The 22716-nt window shown below is 37.1% G+C and overlaps 4 protein-coding genes across 5 annotated transcripts in view; 3 read left to right on the forward strand and 1 right to left on the reverse strand.

The window, feature by feature from the left end:
• The window catches only part of LOC108021082 (serine protease 1-like), a 100004-nt gene that overhangs the window by 49671 nt on the left and 27617 nt on the right, over positions 1 to 22716 (forward strand). The gene's annotated exons all lie outside the window — the stretch shown is intronic.
• On the forward strand, positions 724 to 1822 carry LOC108009013 (ryncolin-2-like). The gene is made up of 3 exons (XM_017072988.4): positions 724 to 894; positions 956 to 1570; positions 1639 to 1822. Exons 1-3 carry the CDS (start codon positions 881 to 883, stop codon positions 1763 to 1765), a joined length of 756 nt encoding a protein of 251 aa, XP_016928477.3. The 5' UTR covers positions 724 to 880; the 3' UTR covers positions 1766 to 1822.
• LOC108011025 (uncharacterized) lies at positions 11675 to 12550 on the reverse strand. The gene is made up of 2 exons (XM_017076060.4): positions 12424 to 12550; positions 11675 to 12367 (listed from the first exon to the last, which is right to left on the reverse strand). The coding sequence occupies exons 1-2, from the start codon at positions 12491 to 12493 to the stop codon at positions 11946 to 11948; spliced, it is 492 nt and encodes a 163-aa protein (XP_016931549.3). The 5' UTR covers positions 12494 to 12550; the 3' UTR covers positions 11675 to 11945.
• LOC108010524 (uncharacterized) lies at positions 19748 to 21523 on the forward strand. Of its 2 annotated transcripts, XM_065864471.2 has the most exons (4): positions 19748 to 21046; positions 21105 to 21169; positions 21228 to 21292; positions 21351 to 21523. In XM_065864471.2, exon 1 carries the CDS (start codon positions 19831 to 19833, stop codon positions 20857 to 20859), a length of 1029 nt encoding a protein of 342 aa, XP_065720543.2. In that variant the 5' UTR covers positions 19748 to 19830; the 3' UTR covers positions 20860 to 21046; positions 21105 to 21169; positions 21228 to 21292; positions 21351 to 21523. The 2 variants fall into 2 exon arrangements, with proteins under 2 accessions (XP_065720543.2, XP_016930892.4); XM_017075403.4 differs by lacking the exon at positions 21228 to 21292.

Consider the following 22716-nt stretch of genomic DNA (forward strand, 5'->3'; position numbering starts at 1 on the left):
AGTCATCCTTGAGGACTATGTTTTGCAGTAATTTAGATTTTCTTTTCTTCTGGGTAAAACAAAAATTCTTTGTTTTTCCTTGTCTCCGCACTGAAAACTTTACGGTTGAACTTTTTTGCGGTGGTCCACCCACCGCCCCCAAAACCAAGCCCCAGGCCTGTCACACACGGTAAACTTCAAACTGTAACGAGACGGAACTGATGTCACCTGAGCTTGATGCCAAGGCTTTTGCGCTCAATTTGACAGACAGCAGTGGGTTTGGGACTGGGATTGGGTTTCGGGTGTCGGGTTTGGGTTTGGTGGCCGGGCTGCGGATGAGCTCGTTACCAAGTTCGAAGCCCAGACATCTGTCCAGGTTGTCCTGGTAGTCCTGGCAGTCCTGATTGTCCTGCTAGACCGGAAACGTTGACAGCCAAACGAATTTGATGGATACGAATGCAATCCACTAACCTACTTGTCCTCCATTGCAATCAGATACAGTTGAGATGTTGTTTTCGTTATTGAGCCGTAAACATGGTACTATATTATATCGGTAAGCTTGATGAAGAAGTTTTTACAATGCTTTCGAAAAACAAAAAAAAGAATGTGTATAAAATTATTTGGAATCTCAAAGTAAACTCAACGTAAACAATCTTCGGGGAAGAACTGCAAAAAATATAATCCGAGCTTTAGCGATAGGAAAGCCCCAGCATTTCATTGTTGCCGCTTTGTATAAAAGCATCTTAGCTCAGTCGTTGCCGATCAATTGCTCTCTAAAGTAGTCATGCAGCTCTCAAATTTATTTATAATTTTAATCATTAATACATGAGCCTGTATAAATGCTGAAAAAGTGTGTGAATTATCAACGATTTGCGGCAATGCCGCGTCTATACGATCGCAAATGATTGCAGTGCGGTTAGTGTTCCTCATTAATAAATATATTGCTTATTAAAATAATAATAATATATCATTTTAGTGTAGAGCAGGAGCGACAAGGAGAGTTACTAGAAGGTTTAAATGAGAAAGCGGATAGTTATCTATCCAAAATTGGAGTGGAGACAAAGTTGTACGGAAAAAGTTGTGCTGAACCTTCAGTGCTCACCCAGCACAGTGAAATAAATGTGATCGTGGTGCCCGAGTACAGTAAAAACCCGTTTGTGGTGGCCTGCGATCAGTTAAGTCAAGGTGGTGGTTGGACCATTTTTCTACGTCGTACAGACGGCAGTGAGGAGTTCTTTCGAGATTGGAACGACTATAAAAACGGTTTCGGAAAGCTAGAGAATGAATTCTTCTTGGGCCTTGATAAGCTGCACGCCATAACTTCATCGCAGGCCCAAGAACTGTTGGTTCTACTCGAAGACAATGAGGGAGAACGTCGATATCAGATGTACGATAACTTCAAAATCGGTTCAGAGCAGGACGGTTTTAATCTGGAATCCTTGGGCAATACTTCGGGAAATGCCGGCGATGCTTTGGCCACCCATTTGGGCCAGAAGTTTACCACCAAAGATCGCGACAATGACAAACATGCCACTGCCAATTGTGCCACAACTTACAGTAGTGCTTGGTGGTACACCGCCTGTCATCACAGGTAAATAATTATTAGGAATATTCTTAAAATACTTAAGTTATTATTTAATATGCTTTTACTTTCCTTAGCAATTTGGCTGGCAAATATGGTGATAACACCCATGGAAAGGGCATCAACTGGTATCAGTGGAAGGGGCACACCTATTCATTAAAACGTGCGCAAATGATGATAAGGCCGAAGAGGCAGTGCAATTAAAATACGTTTTTTTTTTGAAAACCCGAAATCCCTATTAATAAATGTTTGATACTGATACTAATTCTGATTTATTTCTGTATATACTGATAACCTAATTATTATAAAACAAATTTCGTATTAGTATAATCAAAGTAATTAGACTCTATGCCCCATAAATAACACTATCAAGACTTAAACATATATTTCAAAGCATGGCAGTTGAATGAAACCAAGATAAGAAAATATATTCTATATTATTTTTGCTTATAATATGTATACTCGAATAGTGTTTACCTATAATGCTTTGAATATAATGTTTACAATAAACCTTTTTTTTTTGATATTGTTACAGGTCAAATTTTAAAATCTTCTTAAGTTCAACAAAATATATACCTGTTTTATTTTTGTAAAAAGTTTGAGGACGTATACCTTTTAATATAAACATTTTTTTAAGCTATGGACCTACACTTTTCGGATTTTCTTCCTCGCTTCCATTGTATTCTTTTTCTATAGATTACCCTATTTTTCATTTTTCCTAAAATATAAGGGCTATCCGGGGGTTGATGATTAAGTAATTAGCGAAACGCAGGCAAACGAGGCCAATTAGCTGAAGAACGGAAATTAAGCACACATCACATTAGCCAGCGATGCGATCAAGAGCTGTTCGAGGGCTCGAAGGGCTCGAAACGCTCGAAACGTTGGCTGCATTTCTTTTGCCGCTTTTTGTGTGGCAATTAGCACGCCCCGCCGCACTCGCCATCGCATCTGGGGACCTTGGCAGCCGCATTTTCCCGCCGGAGCGGAGGCGAATGGAAAATCCGGACCCCGGCAAGGAGCTGCATAAAGCGCACATTGAAAATTAATTGCGCCCAGCCCAGTGTGTGTATATCCGTGTGGCAGGTACATATCCTACGTGCGTGAGCTGCAAACCGCAGGTTCTAGAGGATGGGGATGCAGATGGAGGGCCCAGGACCAAGAGCAGGAGCCGGAGGAGGGGCAGAACCCCACTGCGGTGGCCGCGTGGTTCGCCTTTTATGAAAAATTAATTTGCCCTTTGTACCGCAATAATATTCCCCTTGATCCCGGCAAATTCCCCTCCACTGTGCTGGCAACCGGAGCGTATGATTAATTTTTTGTCCTGCTCTGAACGTGAAAGTGGTGCCTCCAAGATTTTTCGGTCCTTGCCGCGCTTAAGTGGTCCACACTCACATGCCAATTAAACTTGCTTGATTTTTGAACAAATTCGTATTTAAATCACATTTATTGGTATACTTTGATGAATATAAATCGTATTATATGCAATAGTATATTCTCAACATTCGCCTTTAAATGATCTTTTCATCATTCATAACTTGATTGAAGCTAAAAAATATGATATTTAAAAATAATAGAATCCCACAAAACTGTTAAAAATATAATAATCCAACGCAAAAAAAAGGATGGGTTATATTAGCCAATACAATACTATTAAAAATAGTGACGTGAATTTTGTTCTTCCATTATTATGGTTTTATTTAATGGGCTTATGGTTACTATTTAATGGTAAAACTACCATAAAATGTTAAGTTGCGTGTATTTTGTTGTTAAGATAGTAACTATTTCGTTGGTCAAGTTGACAATTTGATGGTTTAGGACCATTTTATTATTATATTGGTCAATTTAAGTGTGTACTGACTACAATGTTGACTTTATTTGAGTTCCCAAACTCAGAGGTACTACTTAAAACATATCTGTTTCAGAAGTAAGGAATCATCTGCAGGGTGCCAAACTTATTTACCATCACATGCCATTTGAATGGGAATGGGAATTCTGCACTCGAACGTGTAATTCCATAAAACTTCTTGCTCTGTTTAGTTTTTGGCACAAGTGCAGCAGCTTGGGCAACACTTTTGCCAGCCAGATAGAAATAGAAATAGAAACGACTATTTTGCACCACAGCAAACAATGCATATTTCGCAGCACCACAACAACAGCCCCGATGACAACGACGGAACTAGTTCCCCAGTAAGTTCTTGGAAAACTTTTCACAATGTCGGGTGGTTTCTTTTCTCTTTTTTTTTTAGAATTTTCCCATCTTTTTTTTAGGGCTTTCCCACATTAGAGCTGGGAAACCGCAGAAAATTATGCAACACAATATGAAATGCATTTGAAAGACAAGTGAATCTTGTCAAGTGGCAGGGCAGAGCGCCAGGGAGCTCCGGCGAGCACTTGAGTCGGTGCTTTAATCAAAAGTCAAATATTTCATGCCAGCCGCCGGACAGGCTCTGGCTTTGGCTTTGGCTCTGGAAAATCCCCCAGTCCACATGGCACACCCACATCCACATCCTCGCCCACAACCCATTCCCCGGCTGGCTGAGCGGAGCATCTGCTGTCGGGATGCAAATGCAGCCGCTGCTAACCCGCACAATAGACACCGCCGTCAACGCCTCGTCTTCCCTACACGCCAGAAACTTCCTCGCCTACACAGTTTTACTGCCAGCACTTGGATAAAAAATACACCGGAAAAAAGTATATTTGTTGCCTTATTCGAAGGCATTCAATGTGAAATCTCTATCTAAACATCAAAACATTTTTAACACAAATAATCCAAACTTGTTTCAGTTTTTACTTTGAGTGTTTTTCTCAATTTTAAATTACACTAATACTAATACTAATACTTTCATTGTCGGTTTTAAAAAATTTGATATAAACAATTGTTTTTAAAAATGTAACATTTTATTTTCGAAAAAAATGGAGTTAAAATAATTATTTATTCAATTATTTTTACCTATATTTAATTTTTTTTTAATATTTCATTGAAATAATGGCAGTCTAATGCTTAACTAAATTGGTTGCCGATGCAGATTGAGGTGACTTACAAAAATATAACATACCTTATTCTGGAGAGATTAGAGATTAGGTTTGGGAAAAAATGACTTATTTTAAGCATTTTTAAGTTGTAATTTATTCAAATCGAAGCACACAGCTTAAATACCGACTTTTTGAGCAGCTGACAGCCTAGGCCAACAATGCTCATAACTTTTCGGAAAATTAACTTTTTGATCAATTTGAACATTTTTTTATAGGGGTTACATCATCTATTTTTACGAAAATTGGTCAAAAATTAAAGTTTCCAGGTTTGAGTGCCAATCGATTGGGAATTTGAATACGAGCTCAATGAGGTATGACAATCCTTATTCCGACCTTATTTCTCAAAATTATTGCCAAAATACCTCTTTTTTTATGGCCCATAGCGTATTAGAAAAAAACCACCTTTTTCTTGCTGTTTTTCAATCGTAACTTTCTTTGAACGAGGCACGCAGCTAAAAGACTGACTGTTTCGAACAGCTAATAACCTAGGCTAACGATCCCCTAACTTTTCGAAAAATTTATTTTTTGACCAATTTTTTCATTTTTTATAAGGGGTTACATCATCTATTTTTGCGAAAAATGTCAAAAAATGTATGTTTCAAAATTTTAATGTCAATCAATTGGTAAATAAATTACGAGCTCAACGAGGATTGGCATTCCTTATTCTGAGCTTATTTCGCACAATGTCTGTCAAAATACTACTTCGTTTTGTACCAATATGGATTAAGATGTTGTACAAAAATGTTTCTTATTTATTTTTTTTAATTATTTTTTTAAGCATGGGTAACAAATACAAGCCACTTCTTTTCTCCGAGTGCAGCTGTTCTAGGATCACAGTGGAACCCAGGGCTTGGGGGAAGCTCCCGAATGCCTGCGCACTTGCAGCCACTTCGGATGACTCCGGCTTGGCTCATGACTCCGGCTCCAGGACCTCGTCCTCCTCCTCATCCTCGTCCTCATCCTCATCCTCGCCCACATCCCGTAACTCGGCGACCTTCTCATCCCCCGGAGCTGGCTGCTTTCATGGAAATTACATTTTTGCATTGCCGTCGTCGTAGTCGTCGTTGTCGCTGCTGCTACTCAAGTAAATGCAAATATTTCTCATTTCTCTTACGAAAATTGTCAAATGTATTCAAAAATGTGCGCCGCATGCGAAATCTTTCTGAATATGTATGCGTCCGTCTCTGTCCGTGTTCTTTATTTGGATTCCGATGCAAATCAGAGATGCAGGGATTTTAGCTCTTAAAATTACATGGCCAAATCATATAAAATTGGCTTTAGTTTCGATGGGGTTTTTATTTTTATTTGGAACAAAGTTGTCCATGCAAATATTTATGAAAACATTTTCAGCCATGTCCTCAGTGATGTATGAAGCCTTAAAGTACCAACTATTCTATTCATAATACCCTTGCAAATTTTATTAATAAATTGGTTTGGTTTTGCCTCCTGCATTTAAAAATCAAAATTGTGGTTGTTTGCTTTCTAGCTTCAGCCACTTTTAATTAAAATTGTAATTAAACTAATTGCCAGGAAACCAGAGCCGCAATAATAATTTTAGTCAATTATAAGTATACAAAAAAGTGTTCAGATATATAGAGCCAATTAGTTGTATTAATATAGGCTTGGAAATTTTAGTCAATGAGGTGTAATGCAAACATTACAGAAATTAAAATGTGGTGCCCACCTTGCGGATACGCAATCTTCTTTTAAAAAGGTTTTCACGTCGAGTTACGACTTGGGGGTTAATTCAATGATTAAATTTAACGTCTTTTCCGAACCCTTTTTTTCGAGGGCCTTTAACTCCATTAAATCTGTTGTTAAAAGGGTTTTCTTGTACGTGTCTGCATAATTAAAGTCATTAAAATTTTAACTCCACTCTTACGCAACTTAATTGCAATCCTTGTTTAAAAACCTTTCAATCTGTAGACTTCATTCATTATATGAGGGCTTAGCTTTAAAATTGTACGATTTATTTTCAGTTCAATTTATGATTATTTCCACATCATTACGTTTCCTAATTGATTTTCCATTCGTTTTCAGCTTGTCATTGCAACAAAAGCAAATGGTAAAAATATACACATTGCATAATTTGATGATATTTTCATTCAGTTTGTTTTTCATTTTCAGCGAAACATAAACAGACACGAATCCACCATAATGGCAACTTTGCCAGCTGTTTAAAAATGAATGCAAATGGGTATGTAATTAAATAAATTAATTAAGCGACCGACAAAGAGACAAAAGAGATACTTAATGCCAAAACAGAGTGGGCAATTCCCATTCCGGCAAGTGAATTAAAGTTATTAAAGCCATACGTACAATCAGGCGAGTAAATGCAGACATGTAAGTGTAAATGTTTATTTTCTCAGCTTATAAGGAAATAAAAACTGTATCCTTTTAAACCAGAATCTTACATATAAAGGAATCTTACGTATGTAACTTGTTTATTGATAATTACTTTAAATCTTCATCAATAGCATTTATTAATCAATTTGAATAGAAAAGGCACTTGGACCCAAAACTCATACTACCATAAATTTTCGTATATAATAAAAGTAAAAAGATACCAAGCTGTAAGTGAAATAAAATAAAATTTGAACTTGTTTTTGCCAAAAAGGAAAATGAAAATTGTTTTATTTATGATATTCGATTTTGCATTATTTATTACATACATTTTTGTTGTACCAGCAATTCTTCTAAAAGTGTCGAACAACTACGAAATGCGGCAACCAAAACCATAAAGTATTTGCCTTCAGCATTTTGCAGCATCCTTTGCCAACGGATTGATACACATTTTTCATCTTTTCGCACTACTAGCTGCAATAAATACAATTTCAAAACAAATTCTTTTGGGAATTTTTTCGTTACGCTGGTATAAATCTCAGCTTTGACTTGCTCGGTTGAATGTGTCTATGAATTTAATTACCTAAAAGGTATGATTTCAAAGTGGGAATATTTATGCGAAATGCAATTTATATGTTATTGTAAGTGTATTTATTTTCTTATCTGTTCAGATTTTTCTGTTTATTTATTTTCATTTAATATACTATGAACTCTTATACAAAAGCCAAGGAAGCACTTACTTACAGTCCACACGACTACAAAACTTCAACATTTTGTAGCTTTACTTGGGTTGTCGCTTGAAAACTGAGTTGCGGCTGCTGATTTGGTGGTGAGTTTTAAATCAAATGGCTGAATTCCAGTGGAGACTTTGTTAACAGACTGCTGGTTGCAAAGAAATAATGTAATTAATTAGTTACACAATTACTATATTTAAAATATTTAAGTACTTTATTTTAAATTCAAATATACAACGTTATACAAGGGAATAAATTGTTGTAGTTACTGGTTCAAACTAAAGTTGTGAGGTGTTTTTCTTAATTTTACTTTAAGTATAAATAAAACATTTCTATTTTTATAAAAAAATTTTTGGTTTTAATTTTTGTATAGGCTTGTGAACTCATGTTTTTTTGGCTACTTCACACTCTACTTTTTAGGCTTTATAATATTGCATCCCAAACAAATTGTGTCTTTAATTACAAAATTATTATACTCCAAATTTATTACAATATGAACTTTATTCAAAAAATAATTAAAAATTAAAGGAAAATACTGCTTAAATTATTAAAACTGTTAAAATTTTGAACATTGTTTTTCATTGTAGTTACAAAATGTTTGTATTTTTTTTTTATAGGTTTATTAGCTTATATTCTGTGGTACCGCACACATTTCTTTTTCGCCTCCATAACTTATTTGCTTTCCATTTATCTTGTTAAGAATTCGATTAAGAAAACTTGTTATCACAAAGTTATAGTCTGAGCATATGGAAATACCTTCCAATTATAAATGATATTTGAATGACAAGCCACAGTGCATATTCAACGAGACATTTTCCTTCTTCGACTCCGTCTGTCAATCAATGTGAAGGAAAAAGAGACATTTTTATTTGGCCAATCCTAGACATGTGCCCCCCAGTCGGGGTTTGGGATTCCAGTGGAGTTGTGTTGTCCCCGGTGGAAACAAGGACTCAACTTGAGCTTTGGCTAGGCCTCCTCCTTCATCCGTCACGGTCCTCCGATCAAATTGAATTGACATGTGTGACTCGGTTTGCATTTGGACAGAGTCTGGGTCTGAGTCAGAATTTCGCAAATGTCCGGACTGCGGACTTCCCCCGAAAAACCCAGCCCAAAAATGAGCAAATGCCGGATTTTGAATGAGTCATGTAACCCGGAGCTTTAACTTGCCATGTGAACGAACTCCGGCCGCAATAAATTTCAAATGGAACCGCATCGAATCGAATAGAATCTCTCGAAATTCTGGGACGTGGCCACTGCACTTAAGTTTATTTCCCTCTGCAGAGTCAACACAATCAAATCAAGTGAATGTGTATGGTGCCTGGGACTCCCCGGAGATTGTAAGTTCGATTGCAGTGCGTTTATTTGCGGAGACTCCGCTGCAAAAGTCAATTGACTCAATAAATTATTTTTAAGGCAATCAGAGGTACTTCTATGTACTTCGGCGACAAAAATGCAATCGAAAAGTTTGGTATTTTATGTCTTTGGAGAATTTTGCCCAGGCATATTTGAGAGTGAGTTACAAAATTTATTTCAACTGACCCTCGTGTCTTTGCATTTTCAAAGTTTGTGATGGCAGTATAGAGTAAATTAAAGAAAAGTTTAGAGATGCGGAAAATTTATTTGATTTTAGAAATTGTTAGTTTCTTTTCTTTCTTGTATTTTAATGTATATTATATATTGTATATACTCAGTAAAAAACGCATCCTAAATAAAAGCGCGACTTATACTTGATAATCTATGCAATTTTTAGTGCTAGTTTTAAGAATGAATATGTAGCGCATTAAGAACAAATCAATTTTAAACCCAAATTAAACTTGAAACAAGGGTTGGCCTTGGTTTTTTCTGAGTGTATACAAACTTTAAGTAATAAAACTCCCTTTCTAAATTCGAAATAAATATTCCTCTTTGCAAATAAATCAATTTGACCCCTGGTCGAGGCATTTCAAAGCCCAGACAACTAAAGAGATTATTAATTTTTCATTAATCCAGAAGTGAACTTCAAGCTTAAACATTCAAGAGCAAGAAACTCTCAATTAGTGCAAACCAATGCTGGCCGTGCAGATGTCATTTGCGGCTGCATTGGGCAATTTGAAATATTTTCAATTATATTTGGTCTGGGTGGCTTGTGGGCTGTATTGAATTGGATGTCCTGGCCGACGGCTGCTCACAAGTGAAATTAGCCAAATTATTGGGGTAAACAGGGGCCGAGCCGACAAGTCGTCTTGTTTGCGCTTAAAATTTAATTTCACGCACAATTGAGTTCATGCATAATTTGGGTCCGGGGTGATAAATTATTGCTATTATTGCACACGGCGGTGGGGGTTTAATGGAGGTGTTCCTGATTCGTGGAGCCACAAGCTGACCAGCAGGCCACAATGCATTGCAGCAGGGAAGGATCTGGAGGAGCAGGAGTAGCAGCAGCAGGAGCTGGAGCAGGGACATGGGCAGAATAATGACCCTTCCCCACGTCCTTGTTACTGCCAGGCTCGTTGGCTGCGTTCATTAATTCGCTGCCATAAAACCCGGCCAGGGGCATACTTTGCCTAGCCGGAATTTGCATACTTTTCACACTCAGAGAAATCGGGTAACCACATTAACAAAATTAACATTTTTCTTTTTTTTTTTAATAAATAGTATAAGATTATAAGACATTTTTTTAACATTTCTTCTTATTACTTCATAAATTTCATGAAAAAATACTACATTTTAAAAATTATTTTGTATTTGTTCCCAAAATATTTCGAACACTTCTTTATAAGTTTTGGGTGTACTTTATTTTGGAAGACAGTTCAGTAAGAATTTTGAATAACATTGTATCCTAAAGATCTGGTATTACCTTTCTGGTTACCAAAAAATAAAAAAATATTTAATGTAAGCTAAGTAGTAAATAAAAAAATCAAATTTTCAAAAGCTTACAAAATACCATTAGGCCCTCCTAACCCTTGCTTTATTTTTCACTCATTGGCTGGATTTATTTTAAAAACTAAGGGAACTTGACGAAAAAAGGGTAAATAACTTAACAACATGCTATAAAATTGGGTAAAATGATAGTTTTTAGATTACCATGGCTTTCAAAAAGAATTCCAGCAAGCTAGTTAACAATCTCAATCAAGTCTCATAAGGCCTTAAAGATTTTTTCTAAATGATTTGAATCAATGATGGATTTTAAGAAGTGTAATAAATAGATATTGAAGAAAGAAATTCACCAGAAAAATATTCGCTGAAAAATATATGATTTATTTTCTTTTTTTTTTAAGTGCACGGGCAGGCAATGAAGTAACAGGAGGCACCTGTTACCGCGCCGCAAGACTCGAGGCAGCCGGGCTGGGTTCCTGGCCAAAACGCCTACAACACATGTCTGCTCATAATTAATGTGTAAATTGTAAAGCTCCGCTCGCCCATTTCCCCATTTCCCCTATATTCTCGTCGCCTCGTATCCTCGCAGCCCACATTCCCATTTCCTGGGCTCCTCCGCCATGGCCAACTATTCCATTGTGGCCATGTTGAACAGCGAGGGCAACCAGCGCGACAACAACCGGGGTAACCGGTACACCGGGACTTGGGCCTTCGTGGGGTGTTCTATCCTGTCCTGTGCCTCCTAGCCCAGTTAAAACAAAAACACCAACGTCAATAAACAAGCCAGCCCACCTCCGAATCCACGCCCCCATACAAAATGCGTTATGACGCCGAACAATCTTAATTGCATTCATGTAGTCCAGGTTCTACGTTCACCTGGCGACCGGGGTCTAAAATCCGCATCCGCTACAAACAAAGCTCGCTCTGATTCACATCCACTTATTTATGGCTTTCGATTGTTTGATTTTGCCATACAATAGTTGGGGTTCATTTCAGGCAGCTCTAAAGTAATTTCCATGGGGGATTACCCATTATAAGATTGCTGTTGGCTATGGCAAGCCCATATAGTATTTTATTTGCTGCGTCATACCTTTAAATAGATTACTACTCCTTGTCAGCTTTACTATATCAAATAACTTTGTACAGATCGAGTATTTGTATGTAATGTATTTTACGAAAGTAATTTTTTATTAAATAGAACGTCTTAGTTAAGTATAAAGCTGTTTTTTATTACTCAAGCAACTGTATTATTTTTAGACCCCCTATAAGCCGCGTCATTTGTAATTGCACAGCATTATCAAGCTATATATAGATTTAGGTACGCGCTTAAGTCTAGTCAAGTAACACAATTATATGTAGCAATTTTGGATGTAGAGTATAAAAACATCTAGTTCCTAAATTCTTTGGAAATCAATCTCTCAGTTCTCAACGCTGAGAATTTCATAGGTGCGATCGTGTCGATTTTTATATAAATTACAGTAACCATTAAGAGCGAGAAGAGCGTCTATAGAACTTGGCAGTTCAAAAACCAAACGGTGTTTTCCGCGCTTCAAAACTCTTACGCTAGATACGAGTTCCGGAAGATTGAGTTCCTCAACTAGTACCCTCTTTAAACTTTGCAGGGGATCTTCCAATTTCTTGTAGCTGATGAATATCAAACAAGCATTTCCTGTGGAGTCATCGATGTGTAGGTCGGTGCACTTATCCGGACTTTTATTACTGCCATTGTAGTCCCTAGATTCCGATGATTGATCTTCAGTGACCTGTTCCCAAATGCGAGGTTTATGATCTTCCTCCGAGGGAAATACAAAGTCACTGACGTAGGTCCGCGGATAGGCAGCTGTTAAAAAAAATTGATTATAATTAATCAATTATTATTACAAATTTAGAACTTACAAGTGAAACAAGTGCCAATCATTATAAAAGCTGCAATCCAAAACATTCCCGGTATTTGTAGTTCCCGCATTGCGGCAGTAACCTGTTTACGATCCGAGGTGCCAAGTTGAACTGATATTATTATTTTGTTCTCTATTGTTCAAAACAGGCAGTCAAGAGAGCTTAGAAGCTTAACACTCTCTAGTTTACTACTACATTACCATATACTATGCAAAATTTTCTAATGATTGCCAATACAATTTTACAGTCAGTTACTCACTTCTTTTTAAAGGTGTCAATTGGATTATTGACATTCTGCTGTCAGCTCCTAAAGAATTGTTATTTTCTTATGAGTAATTATGATTTTTTTTTACCACTCTTTCATATTTTTTAGTGCTATGGGGTCTTAATTTTTTTAAAACACTTGCATTCTGCTTAACTTAACCTTTTTTTACGAAGCTTTTATGCAAACAACAAGATAGGGGCCTGCAGATGAGCATATCTCGTATATCTCTCTTTGTATACGGAATCTTTATTCTTTTTGGGGAAGGGGGAGGAATTGAATTGTCGTGTGCAGCAAAAGGACCTTTGTGACATGAGCAGGAGGTCCTGGGCTTTTGTAGCCATCGACTTGAAACCGTGCCAGCCATTAGTGAGATTAAAACTATGACTAAAGCCGAGAGGCTGAAGGCTGAATGTCGCATGGCAGGCTTTGGATTTGGATTTGGGCTTGGGTTTGGGTCTGGGTTCGGCTTTGTTTCAGCTCGAACAATGGGCGTATCTCTCGCAGTGACGCAATGCGTACATTGTCCTTCGCAGGACATTTGCCGGGGAGGAGGGGGGAAAAGAAGACAGCGGGGGGTGGGCTGGGGAATTGAAAAGATATACCGCTCAGTAATGCAAGCATCCATAACAAACCAGTTGACACAAATGCAGCCCATCCATAGCCATGGCAACTATTCGTTCTAATCCACATCCATTGTCCGCTTGGCAGCCATTCAGAATTCATTCCCGATGGCTTGCAGCGCAATTTGTTTAATGCCGCATCGAATAAAGGCTCCTCCGAAAGCCGCAGATATCTGATCAGCCCTGTAATTGACAGCTGATTATGCAAATCATTCGACGTGGCCTTATTGGATGCCAGCAAACTGCAATTAATCATTCCCGCAGTCGTGGACAGACAGAAATTAAGATAGCCTGATTCTATTATTGAGCAAATCTTTAGTCCACCATGGAACTAAACTATTAAAGAAATGTTTGCTATTATAGTTTAAGGTTATAGTTTAAGGTTATAGTTTAAGGTTATAGTTTAAGGAACTTTTTGGTATTTTTATATTTTGTAAATAGATACTGTGACTTACAAATGTTGTTAGAAATACTAAATTAGTGCCTTCTTGACCTGAAAAATCTAAATGTCTAAATTGTCACAAAAATCCGCAGAGGAGTTCAAACAAATGAAGTTCAAAGACATCCACAGACTTCTCCGCAACCTCAGCACTTGTAATTAAATTGAATGCTGAACTCTTTCACTTCACAACCAAAAATCTTATTTGAACTCGAGGCTCTTGAAAGACGCCTTTATTGTGGTGACTCAAAATGCTCTTTCAGTAAATATGAACAAGTACTAAACTACAGCGCAGGTCAACCAAATAGAAGCACCTACTTAATTACTGTTAAATGATTTAAATGTTTTCTTAAGAAATGTAATATTATAAAAAATGTTTTTGGTTAAAAATAAAAATAGTTTCAGGTAAGTATATATAATCTTTTAATATCAGAATAAATTTAAACTATGATATCTCATTTTACTTCAAACATATTAAACAGTATTAAACAGTTTTCAGGGGTTTTATTTATAAAACCCTTTATAAGACCCTTTTGTGATGATTGCAGCTGTAATCTCAAGCCTTCTGTGAAATTTCTAGGTTCTAGGTTCTCTTTGTTGTGGTTTCCTCCCGAGATTGTTACTTACTTTTTTACTCACAGGTTTTCAGTTTGATTTTGCGCATAGTCAAGCCAAAAGATGCTTATGAGTTATGCGGGAATATTTCAAGTTTTGGATGGCTGGAATACTTGGCAATTTGGCAGCCACTCCTGAGTGTGTACAAAACAATCAAATGGCCCTCATATCTCAAGTCGAACCGTCAAACTCAGCGGAGAGCTACAATAAATTCTAGAGCAATAAGGGCCATGGAAGGGGATTGGTTAGCTTGAAGCCTCCTGCTGAGGAAAAACTGGAACATTGTGCATTGTTTGCCCGGCAATATGGTCACAGCAGTTATATTAAATTCCTACAAAGGCTTCTACTTCTTCCCTCGTCGTTGCTTCGTGGAAGAAAGGCAATAAAAATCATTTAACAAAGTCAAACAACAATAAAAATTAAACTTTGCCGTCAACACAAGAAAAGAACGAGGCAGCAGTCGAGCGTAAAAATACGCCAAAGTACACAGAAGCGGGGCAAAATTAAATAATAAATATAAATATAGCGCATAGAATGCGGAATGTGAAATGGAAGATTTGAGCAGGCGAAACTTTTCGCAAATTAATTTTCAAATCTGTGCGACCGGCTCATGTGTGTCGGTGTCATTGTGCCAGGACCCATGATTCAGGACTCGGGATCCAGGACATGGCGATTTATTATGTCATGCCTCGTCAGCCAGGCAGGAGGATTGGAGAATCGGAGGATAGAAAGGGAGGACTTTAGGAGGGCATCATCATAAATCAATCCATTTGACGAGCAACACTCGGGGAATGTGGGGCAGGGTGAATTTAATTACACTTAAGCAGCAGGACGAGCAAGGATCCAATCGCAATCGGAATCGGAATCGTCACACATCCGATTTGACCCCTTCCTCTGGCTGACAAATAATTCCCTTCGATTCAGATCTAACCACCTCGATTTGATTCCTATCCCGGTTTGCAATGCAATATTGCTAAGTGCTCCTCGGCCTTTCCGTGACTTGACAAAAGGTACGGAAACGTTTGCCTTTGTCGTTAGTCCGATATTGGTTTTGATTTGAAAGGCCTCGACCTGATGCCAGTGTATTTAGAATTTACAGAAGCCCGTTTGTCTGTGGGCTTTCGAGATGACTTTCCTGCTGGTCTACTTCGGGGTCTCGAATTAATTAATATCGGAAAACCAATGCAATACAATTAAGGTTTGTACTTTGACAAGAGAAATCTACACCGATACATAGAGAAGAAATATAGGTAGGTTATTAGTACACAACTTGAAGATTTGTCAATTTTGGTAAACAAAAATGGAAAAATAAATAAAATATCATAATTTCTGATATGTATATCTTCAAATAAATTTAAATATCCTCTATCAGTCGTATATAAATATTGTTATAATATTTTAAATTGTACCTAAGATTATAAATTAATTGTAGAAATTAAATTACTCTTAAACTTTTTTCTATAAATCGGTATCTATTTTATCAATACAGATAGAAATAATAAAATTAAAAGATATATAGAGTTATATATCTTAAAAACCCATAACGTTGTTTCTTTGCAGGTATGTATATTTTACTATTTGTATAACCAACCAATTTATATAAAAAACCTTTTCCACCAATGCAAATATTTCGTTTTTCGTCCACTCCGACACCATTTTCACATATTTGCAATCATTTTAGCGTAATCGCCGAGCCAATCAAGCAGCTAGGAACTCATTCGGTAGAAATGAAAATGGAAATTACCAAGTCCCCGGTAAAGCCACATGAACTATGTATTCCAGCTTTCTGCACCTGCAGATGAACATGTAAAATGCAAACGAGTTTTTTATCACGCACACCCAACATTTTCGGGGGCGCACTTCGTGCAATTACATTTTTTGGGGAAGTGAATACTCCGCCAAAGGAAGCAGTCACTTTCTGGGAATGGGGATGATGACGTCGATGTGAAAGCCCTAAGTTTGTCATGCGAAAATCATACAAACTTGGTTTTCGTGTGCTCGCGAAAGTAATTGAGGCGGAAATCCCTAATTGGCACCTTCAACTCGGCGACGACGACGAAAAAGAAATCATCAGAATCAGGAGCATCGTCAGATGAAGGAGAAGCGAAAGATGGAAACTTGCATCCCCAAGAAGGAGTCGGGCGTTTCTGGGGGCGTGGAATTGGCGGCACACGTAGTCCCATGCAAATGGGAAAACTTTGCTCATCAGCGCACACAAATTGAGTGAAATTATCAGTTCAAGTGAAATTTACACTTGCTTGTTGTCGCCTGGCAGCGGCACTCTCACAAAAAGTTGTAGAATTTATTTAAGAAGTCACAGAATCAGTTGAGTTTTGAAATCCCTTATAAAGATGCCTAAAAGTATGCAACGATTTATTGAAATGCAATAGATTCGTCCCAAAAAGATACTTCTTTAATCACTAGAGTTTTGAAAACTCTTCTTTATGTTCCTTAAAGTATGCAACAATATATTAGAAATTAAAAAATATTTTCAAAAAGACAATTTTTCTAAAATTTTAAGCGCCTAAAATATTTTTTAAATTTGTTTTTAAACTTTAAAAGTAAAACTCTGAAAAAATGGTTGATTCTATAAAATTTTTTAAACGGAATTTTCTAATTGAAATTTTAAAACAAACAGTTAAAAAATCATTTTTCTCGAGTCATAAATTTTTTAAAACATTTTTAACAACGTTTTATTTAATATAGAATATTTCAGAAAATTTTCTGCTTTTAAGCAATCTGTAGATTTTTTTCAAAGTGTCTTGTGGCTTTCCCTACAAGATGCCACAGCTGGAATATGCAAATGAAACTCTCCACTTTTCCCCCGGAGCGTTCTAATTCCGCTTAGCTGCAAATCCAATTAAACATACGGCGAGAACATTGCCAAAAAAATAAGTAAAAGGAAACATGTGTGCGATACTTTCGCACTTTTCGACGGCATCTGGCAGCCGCGTTCCCAGGCAGATTAATGGCCAAAGAGTTGGGTGCCAAAAGCGGCGACATCTGCTAAATGGTAGCCACATCCTGCCAAGATCCGGGGAGAAACCGAAAAAGCAACCAAGTGGCTGCACACATGGCCCACTTGATAGACTCTGTTATGGCCACACTTTATGGCACTTTAATGGGTTAAATAATGCCAATGAGTAGCGCGACATTATACTGAGATGTAGGCGGTATTTCTATTACCATATTAATGTAGCAAAGAAATATGGAAAAATATGTTCGAGAAAAAATGTAATTAATACAAAAGATATATATATAATACTTTAATACTAATATAATATTTATACATTTTAATTCAATACCAAAGTTTAGGAATATATATTTTATTATCTTAATTTTAATACTAATATAATATTTATATATTTTATATTATTTCAAATTTATGTACATTAAGGGTGCAGGAGCTACTACTTGTTTCTTTAGGGACCTCTTTTATTACTTAGTACAGATTTATTCTAAAATTCTTATTTCAGGTTTTTTTCCAATTTCTTTCCTGTATCTTAAAGCTTTTCCATGTGTTATATAAAAATAATCCTTACAAAATTGACTGTATAAATATATATAATATGGAAAACCAAATAAAATAACCGCCTTGAAACCGCATCAATCAGCAATTATATCGCATATTCCTCAGCTCCAGCTCGTCAATTTCCGCACAGGTCACAGGCTGTAAAACATCCATGGTTCCGGGGATGGTAAAGGGCAAAATCAAAGTTCATTATTGCTGCAGTTGTGGCAAGAACACTCGGGGGTGAAAAACCCCGCCCAATTTTAGGGCTCTCCATCCATCCGTCGTCTCCACATGGCGTATACGCAATATAAATACGTAATTGCATGAAACACCATGGAAAACGGGCAGAGCCATTGATCAACTGGCAGTCAGCTGAAAGATGAAAGCCGAAAACCGAAGGCATCGTGGCACAAAAGGAGGAGAAGGAGCAGAAGGACCAGGACCAGGACCAGGACGAGAGAAGCTCATCAACTAAATGCAAAGTTCTTCCAGGCAGTCTGTAGAACAAGAATAATTGACGACGACACGACGCTGGATAATGAGGGGAATCCCCATCCCCAAACCCATACCCACTTCCCACTTCCATCTCCATCCTGTACACACGCAGGATATGACAGGGAAATGCAGACGACTCCTTGCAGCACTATAATCCTGCGGAAACACTTGAAAATGATGGATGAAAATTATCGTTTTCTGCAACGCATGCAAATGCGCAAAATTACTTTCACATGATTAATGCTCCACCGGGACCAAAGCTGTTCCAACTCCATCACCATCACCATCACCACCATCATCATCATCATCGTCATCGCCGTCGTTCTATAATTAATCCAGAAAAAGGAGCGCCAAGATGAGCAAAAGAATAACCCGCAGACAATTGTTGAACTTCATTTGAAATTCATATTTTAAATATTCGTCAGTCAATTAGAGAGCCAAGGACTCTGACACCAAATTTGCATTCAGCCGTAAAATTATCAAATTAATATTCCGCCCCCTGGAATGGGGGCCCATTTTGGTCCCCGTCTTTCGCAATAACTGTCATCTCAAAAACTTTTCTACCCCGCACATTTCGGCAAGTTGTCAGGCCGAAAGATATACGAAAGTTCCCCGGTCCAACAATGCCAATTTGATGGGAGAAATTTTGAAATATTTATACACACCGACACAGCAGAGGTGTGCTGGCAAAGTTGCTGGCCAAATTTGTTAATTGGAAGCCAAAAGTTTATCTATGAAAATGCTAAAGAAGCCCACTTGCCACGCACCAAAATGTATAATAATGAAGCAAAAAATGAGATTAGTCTGTACCAAACTTGAATGATTTAACTTTCAACGGAGGAGGTTTTAGGCGTTTTGGTAACTACTTTTTAAGTTTATATAAAATGCAAGCAATAGTGTTAGCTTGTTCCCAAGTCTTTCCTATTATTTTGTCAACTATTAACTGAGTTTTAGATTGAATGCTTTTCCTACATCCATATAATCGAAAAGCGGGAATTAAAAATTTTCTTAAACTTGCATTGTTATTTCTGTTAAAAGAAACAAAGAGTTGAGTTCCTTTTTTTTCTGAGTGTAAAGTTTCCAATACTCTGGCCCATTAGAGCCAGGCACTATCGAATTTTAATGGATTAAATAACTAACTAACTAATCAGCAGCCTAGGAATTTATAGATTTCGTTATTATATAAAAAAAAACCCTAACCAAATTACAAACATTAAATCCAATTTAGGTTAGCCACATGAAAATTCCCTCTTATTTTAAAATATTAAATAAAGTGTTATGAACTAGTGTGTAGGGCTATTCCTAACACTATCTTTGATTTAACAAATGTGGCAGTAGGCCATGACTTGCTGTCAATTTCTAGATGGAAAAGGTGCCAGTTGAATTCCTCACTTTTTCACCGAACGTCGAACAGGCAAGTCATTTTAACTTTTTGTGTGGAACAACTAACTACCAAAAAATGGACAAGTTTTTGTGGTCAGGAAAAAGTGAACCTTCAACTTCCGAGGAAACCCCTGGGAATCAGGCAGAAGAAAGAAGTCCACCGACTCGGGAGCAAATCGAACGTAAGCTCAAGGCGATTTTGGAAATTTTGGAAATTTTGGAAGAGACCAGCAGTCCTGGGGAGGATCCGGTAAAGATTCCTCCCATTCCACCGACTGGGGACCAAATCGAATGTAAGCTCAAGGCGATTTTGGACATTTTGGAAGAGACCAGCAGTCCTGGGGAGGATCCGGTAAAGATTCCTCCCATTCCGGAGCCGCCTGTTCTGAATGACCGCCGTCGCAAGCGTCCGATGGAAGACGACTTCCTTGGCGATAGCACCGAAGGCTTACCAAAAAAGCCCAAGAAATCAATGAAGAAGGAACCAGAATTGTTTCCAAATTCATTGGACTCAAAGGATCCAGGCATCACCATGGCTGTTATGGCGAAAAGTTATCCCAGTCTAGTTATGAGTGAGCTGCAGCTGGCTAGGATTGAGTACGCCCTCGTGAAGGAAATGAGGAGGGGCTGGATAGCCAGCATGAATTTTGAAGGCATACGATATTTCCCAGGATATATTCTAGTTAAATGCATGGATGAGAACTCCAAGAAGTGGCTTGAGCATGTGATGCCAAAGATCACGGAGGTAATTGGGATCGAACTGATAACCTGTCCCAAGGATGAGATTCCAGCCACCATGGGAATGTATGTCTGTGTACCGCACTCTGCCCATGAGAATTATAATAAAACAATTAAACATTTAATCGATCAGAACCAAGACCTTCTGTCGAAGTCTTGGCAGTTCGGCCGATCTTTAAAGTTCCCTAATGGCGACAAGGTGGTAAGCATCAAAATTTCGAAAAAATCACTACTGCTGCTGCAGGAGAGAGGATGGATGGTGAGTTACTGTTTTAACCAGCTTTTGGTTTGCATAATGCCGAAGTCGGTAAGCCTAAAACCCAAGGGAAACCATACATATGAAGAAGAGGAACAGGAGAGGAACTGAAATGATAATAGAAATGTTCCATTCATTATCAACATTCATTACCAAATGATAATGGTAATGTTGTATTCATTACCAACAGGAGAAGAAAAATGATTCATTACCATTATCATAGATAAGAAAATGGTTGAGCATAGAAGAACCAACATATAACATTAAAGGAAAGGCAAGACTAAGGGGTGAACTCAAGGTAAACGGTGATTTTCAATTTGTAAATAGTAATTCACAAATCTTTCATTTTTCCCTAGACAATTGATTCGGGACAGCATTTAAAACTTAACCTTCAACATTATTCAAACCAACATATCTCAAGGTAAACGATTATTTTCAATTTATAAATACTAATTTACTTATCTTTCTTTTTTCTCTAGACAATTGATGCGGGACAGCATTTGAAACTTAACCATCAAAATTACATATACCAACATATTTCAGGGTAAACGATTATTTTCAATGTGTAAATAGTAATTTACTTATCTTTCTTTTTTCTCTAGACAACTGCTGCGGGGCAACATTTGAAACTTAACCATTAACAAACATTAAACAAACCCACATTACCAGAAGGAAGCTTGACGAACATTGCAGAATCACTAATAAAACATACATAATTCCAACATAAATCTGTATTATGATTTTCATTAAAAACTATGGGTTTTGGATTTTATAAGCTCTACATTTTTTTTTAAAGTTACTTATTGATCCAAAAATTTATTTGTTATGTTGGCAATATAAAAAACTTTATTAAAATAGTCCCTTTTAGTATTATGACAACTATCTACTGTTTTATAAGCTTGAATGTTTCCCTTACTACATCTAATCGATATTCAAATAGTTCTTAAACCATTAAATAGATAAGCCAACATTAAAAAATTATATTAGATAACTCTAACAGCTTTCATTGTCACTTTCATTTGAAAGGAAGCCAAGGGGAGTTTGCAAGCAACAATGCGAATTGTTATCAAATAGGACAGATGATGCAAACGTGAGTGGGGGAATACTATACCATTCTGGTCCATTTGTGCCAGGCCACTATCGAATTTTGAATGTTTAGTGTACCGGGCGACAAGCATCCTCGAACATCGAAATAAACCGATAAGAACGACAGATGAGCACGGCATTTTCACCCACAATGCATAGCAGGCAATCGATGTGGTTGAGAAAAAGTCTGGAAATGGTTGGCTGTGGGTCTTCCAAATCGTATAACAACCTAACCACGCCCCCAATCACTATGCAAATCTCAAGCACTTGAGGCAGGGCCCCAGAATGTCCCTTTTTTACTCATTTTGTTTAGGCACGTGGTCTGACCACTTGGCTGCTTCAACTTTTAGGCTTTGATAACCTTTTAAGGATTTTACACTTTCGTAAGTTTACTGATAAAGTCGAAAAACAAAGTATAATATATTTTTTTTTATTTTATGACAGGACAGTAAGATTTCAGTCAATTTATATTGGTCTACACAAAACACCAACAAATAAAACTTATTGTTTGTTTATCGAAAAAAAAAATAAACGTAAAAAACTCCCTCCAACAGACATTGCTAATTTGAATACGGCGAAAATAGGAACCTGAATTTAATAATTCTGCTACTAATATTAAAAGTTCCTCCCCAATTTTTGAATATTTGCTTTGGCGGGCTGCAAAAGCTTAACATTGAGTTGCAGTGGCAACACCAAAGCTCAACTCGAAAGAACAAATACAGAACCACTACAGAAAAAAAAAAATTTCTAAAAATAATTTTAAAAAAAAATTAATTAAAATAAAATCTTTACAACATTTAATAAAAATCCAATAAAATAAAATTAGCAAATATAAATATTTATACCTATGGATAAGGTGGCAACACGCCGAGCCCTAATTCT

The sequence above is a fragment of the Drosophila suzukii genome, chromosome 2L (genome assembly GCF_043229965.1).
Source record: "Drosophila suzukii chromosome 2L, CBGP_Dsuzu_IsoJpt1.0, whole genome shotgun sequence".
NCBI lineage: Eukaryota > Metazoa > Arthropoda > Insecta > Diptera > Drosophilidae > Drosophila > Drosophila suzukii.

What these genes read in the sequence shown, in the direction of transcription:
- LOC108009013 (XM_017072988.4), top strand. An exon ending in TACACCGCCTGTCATCACAG is followed by an intron (nt 1,571 to 1,638) that starts GTAAATAATTAT and finishes TACTTTCCTTAG; the next exon opens with CAATTTGGCTGGCAAATATG.
- LOC108011025 (XM_017076060.4), bottom strand. Translation starts at nt 12,493, where the DNA reads ATGCGGGAACTACAAATACCGGGAATGTTTTGGATTGCAGCTTTTATA. An exon ending in GATTGGCACTTGTTTCACTT is followed by an intron (nt 12,368 to 12,423) that starts GTAAGTTCTAAA and finishes TTTTTTTAACAG; the next exon opens with CTGCCTATCCGCGGACCTAC.
- LOC108010524 (XM_065864471.2), top strand. Translation starts at nt 19,831, where the DNA reads ATGGACAAGTTTTTGTGGTCAGGAAAAAGTGAACCTTCAACTTCCGAG.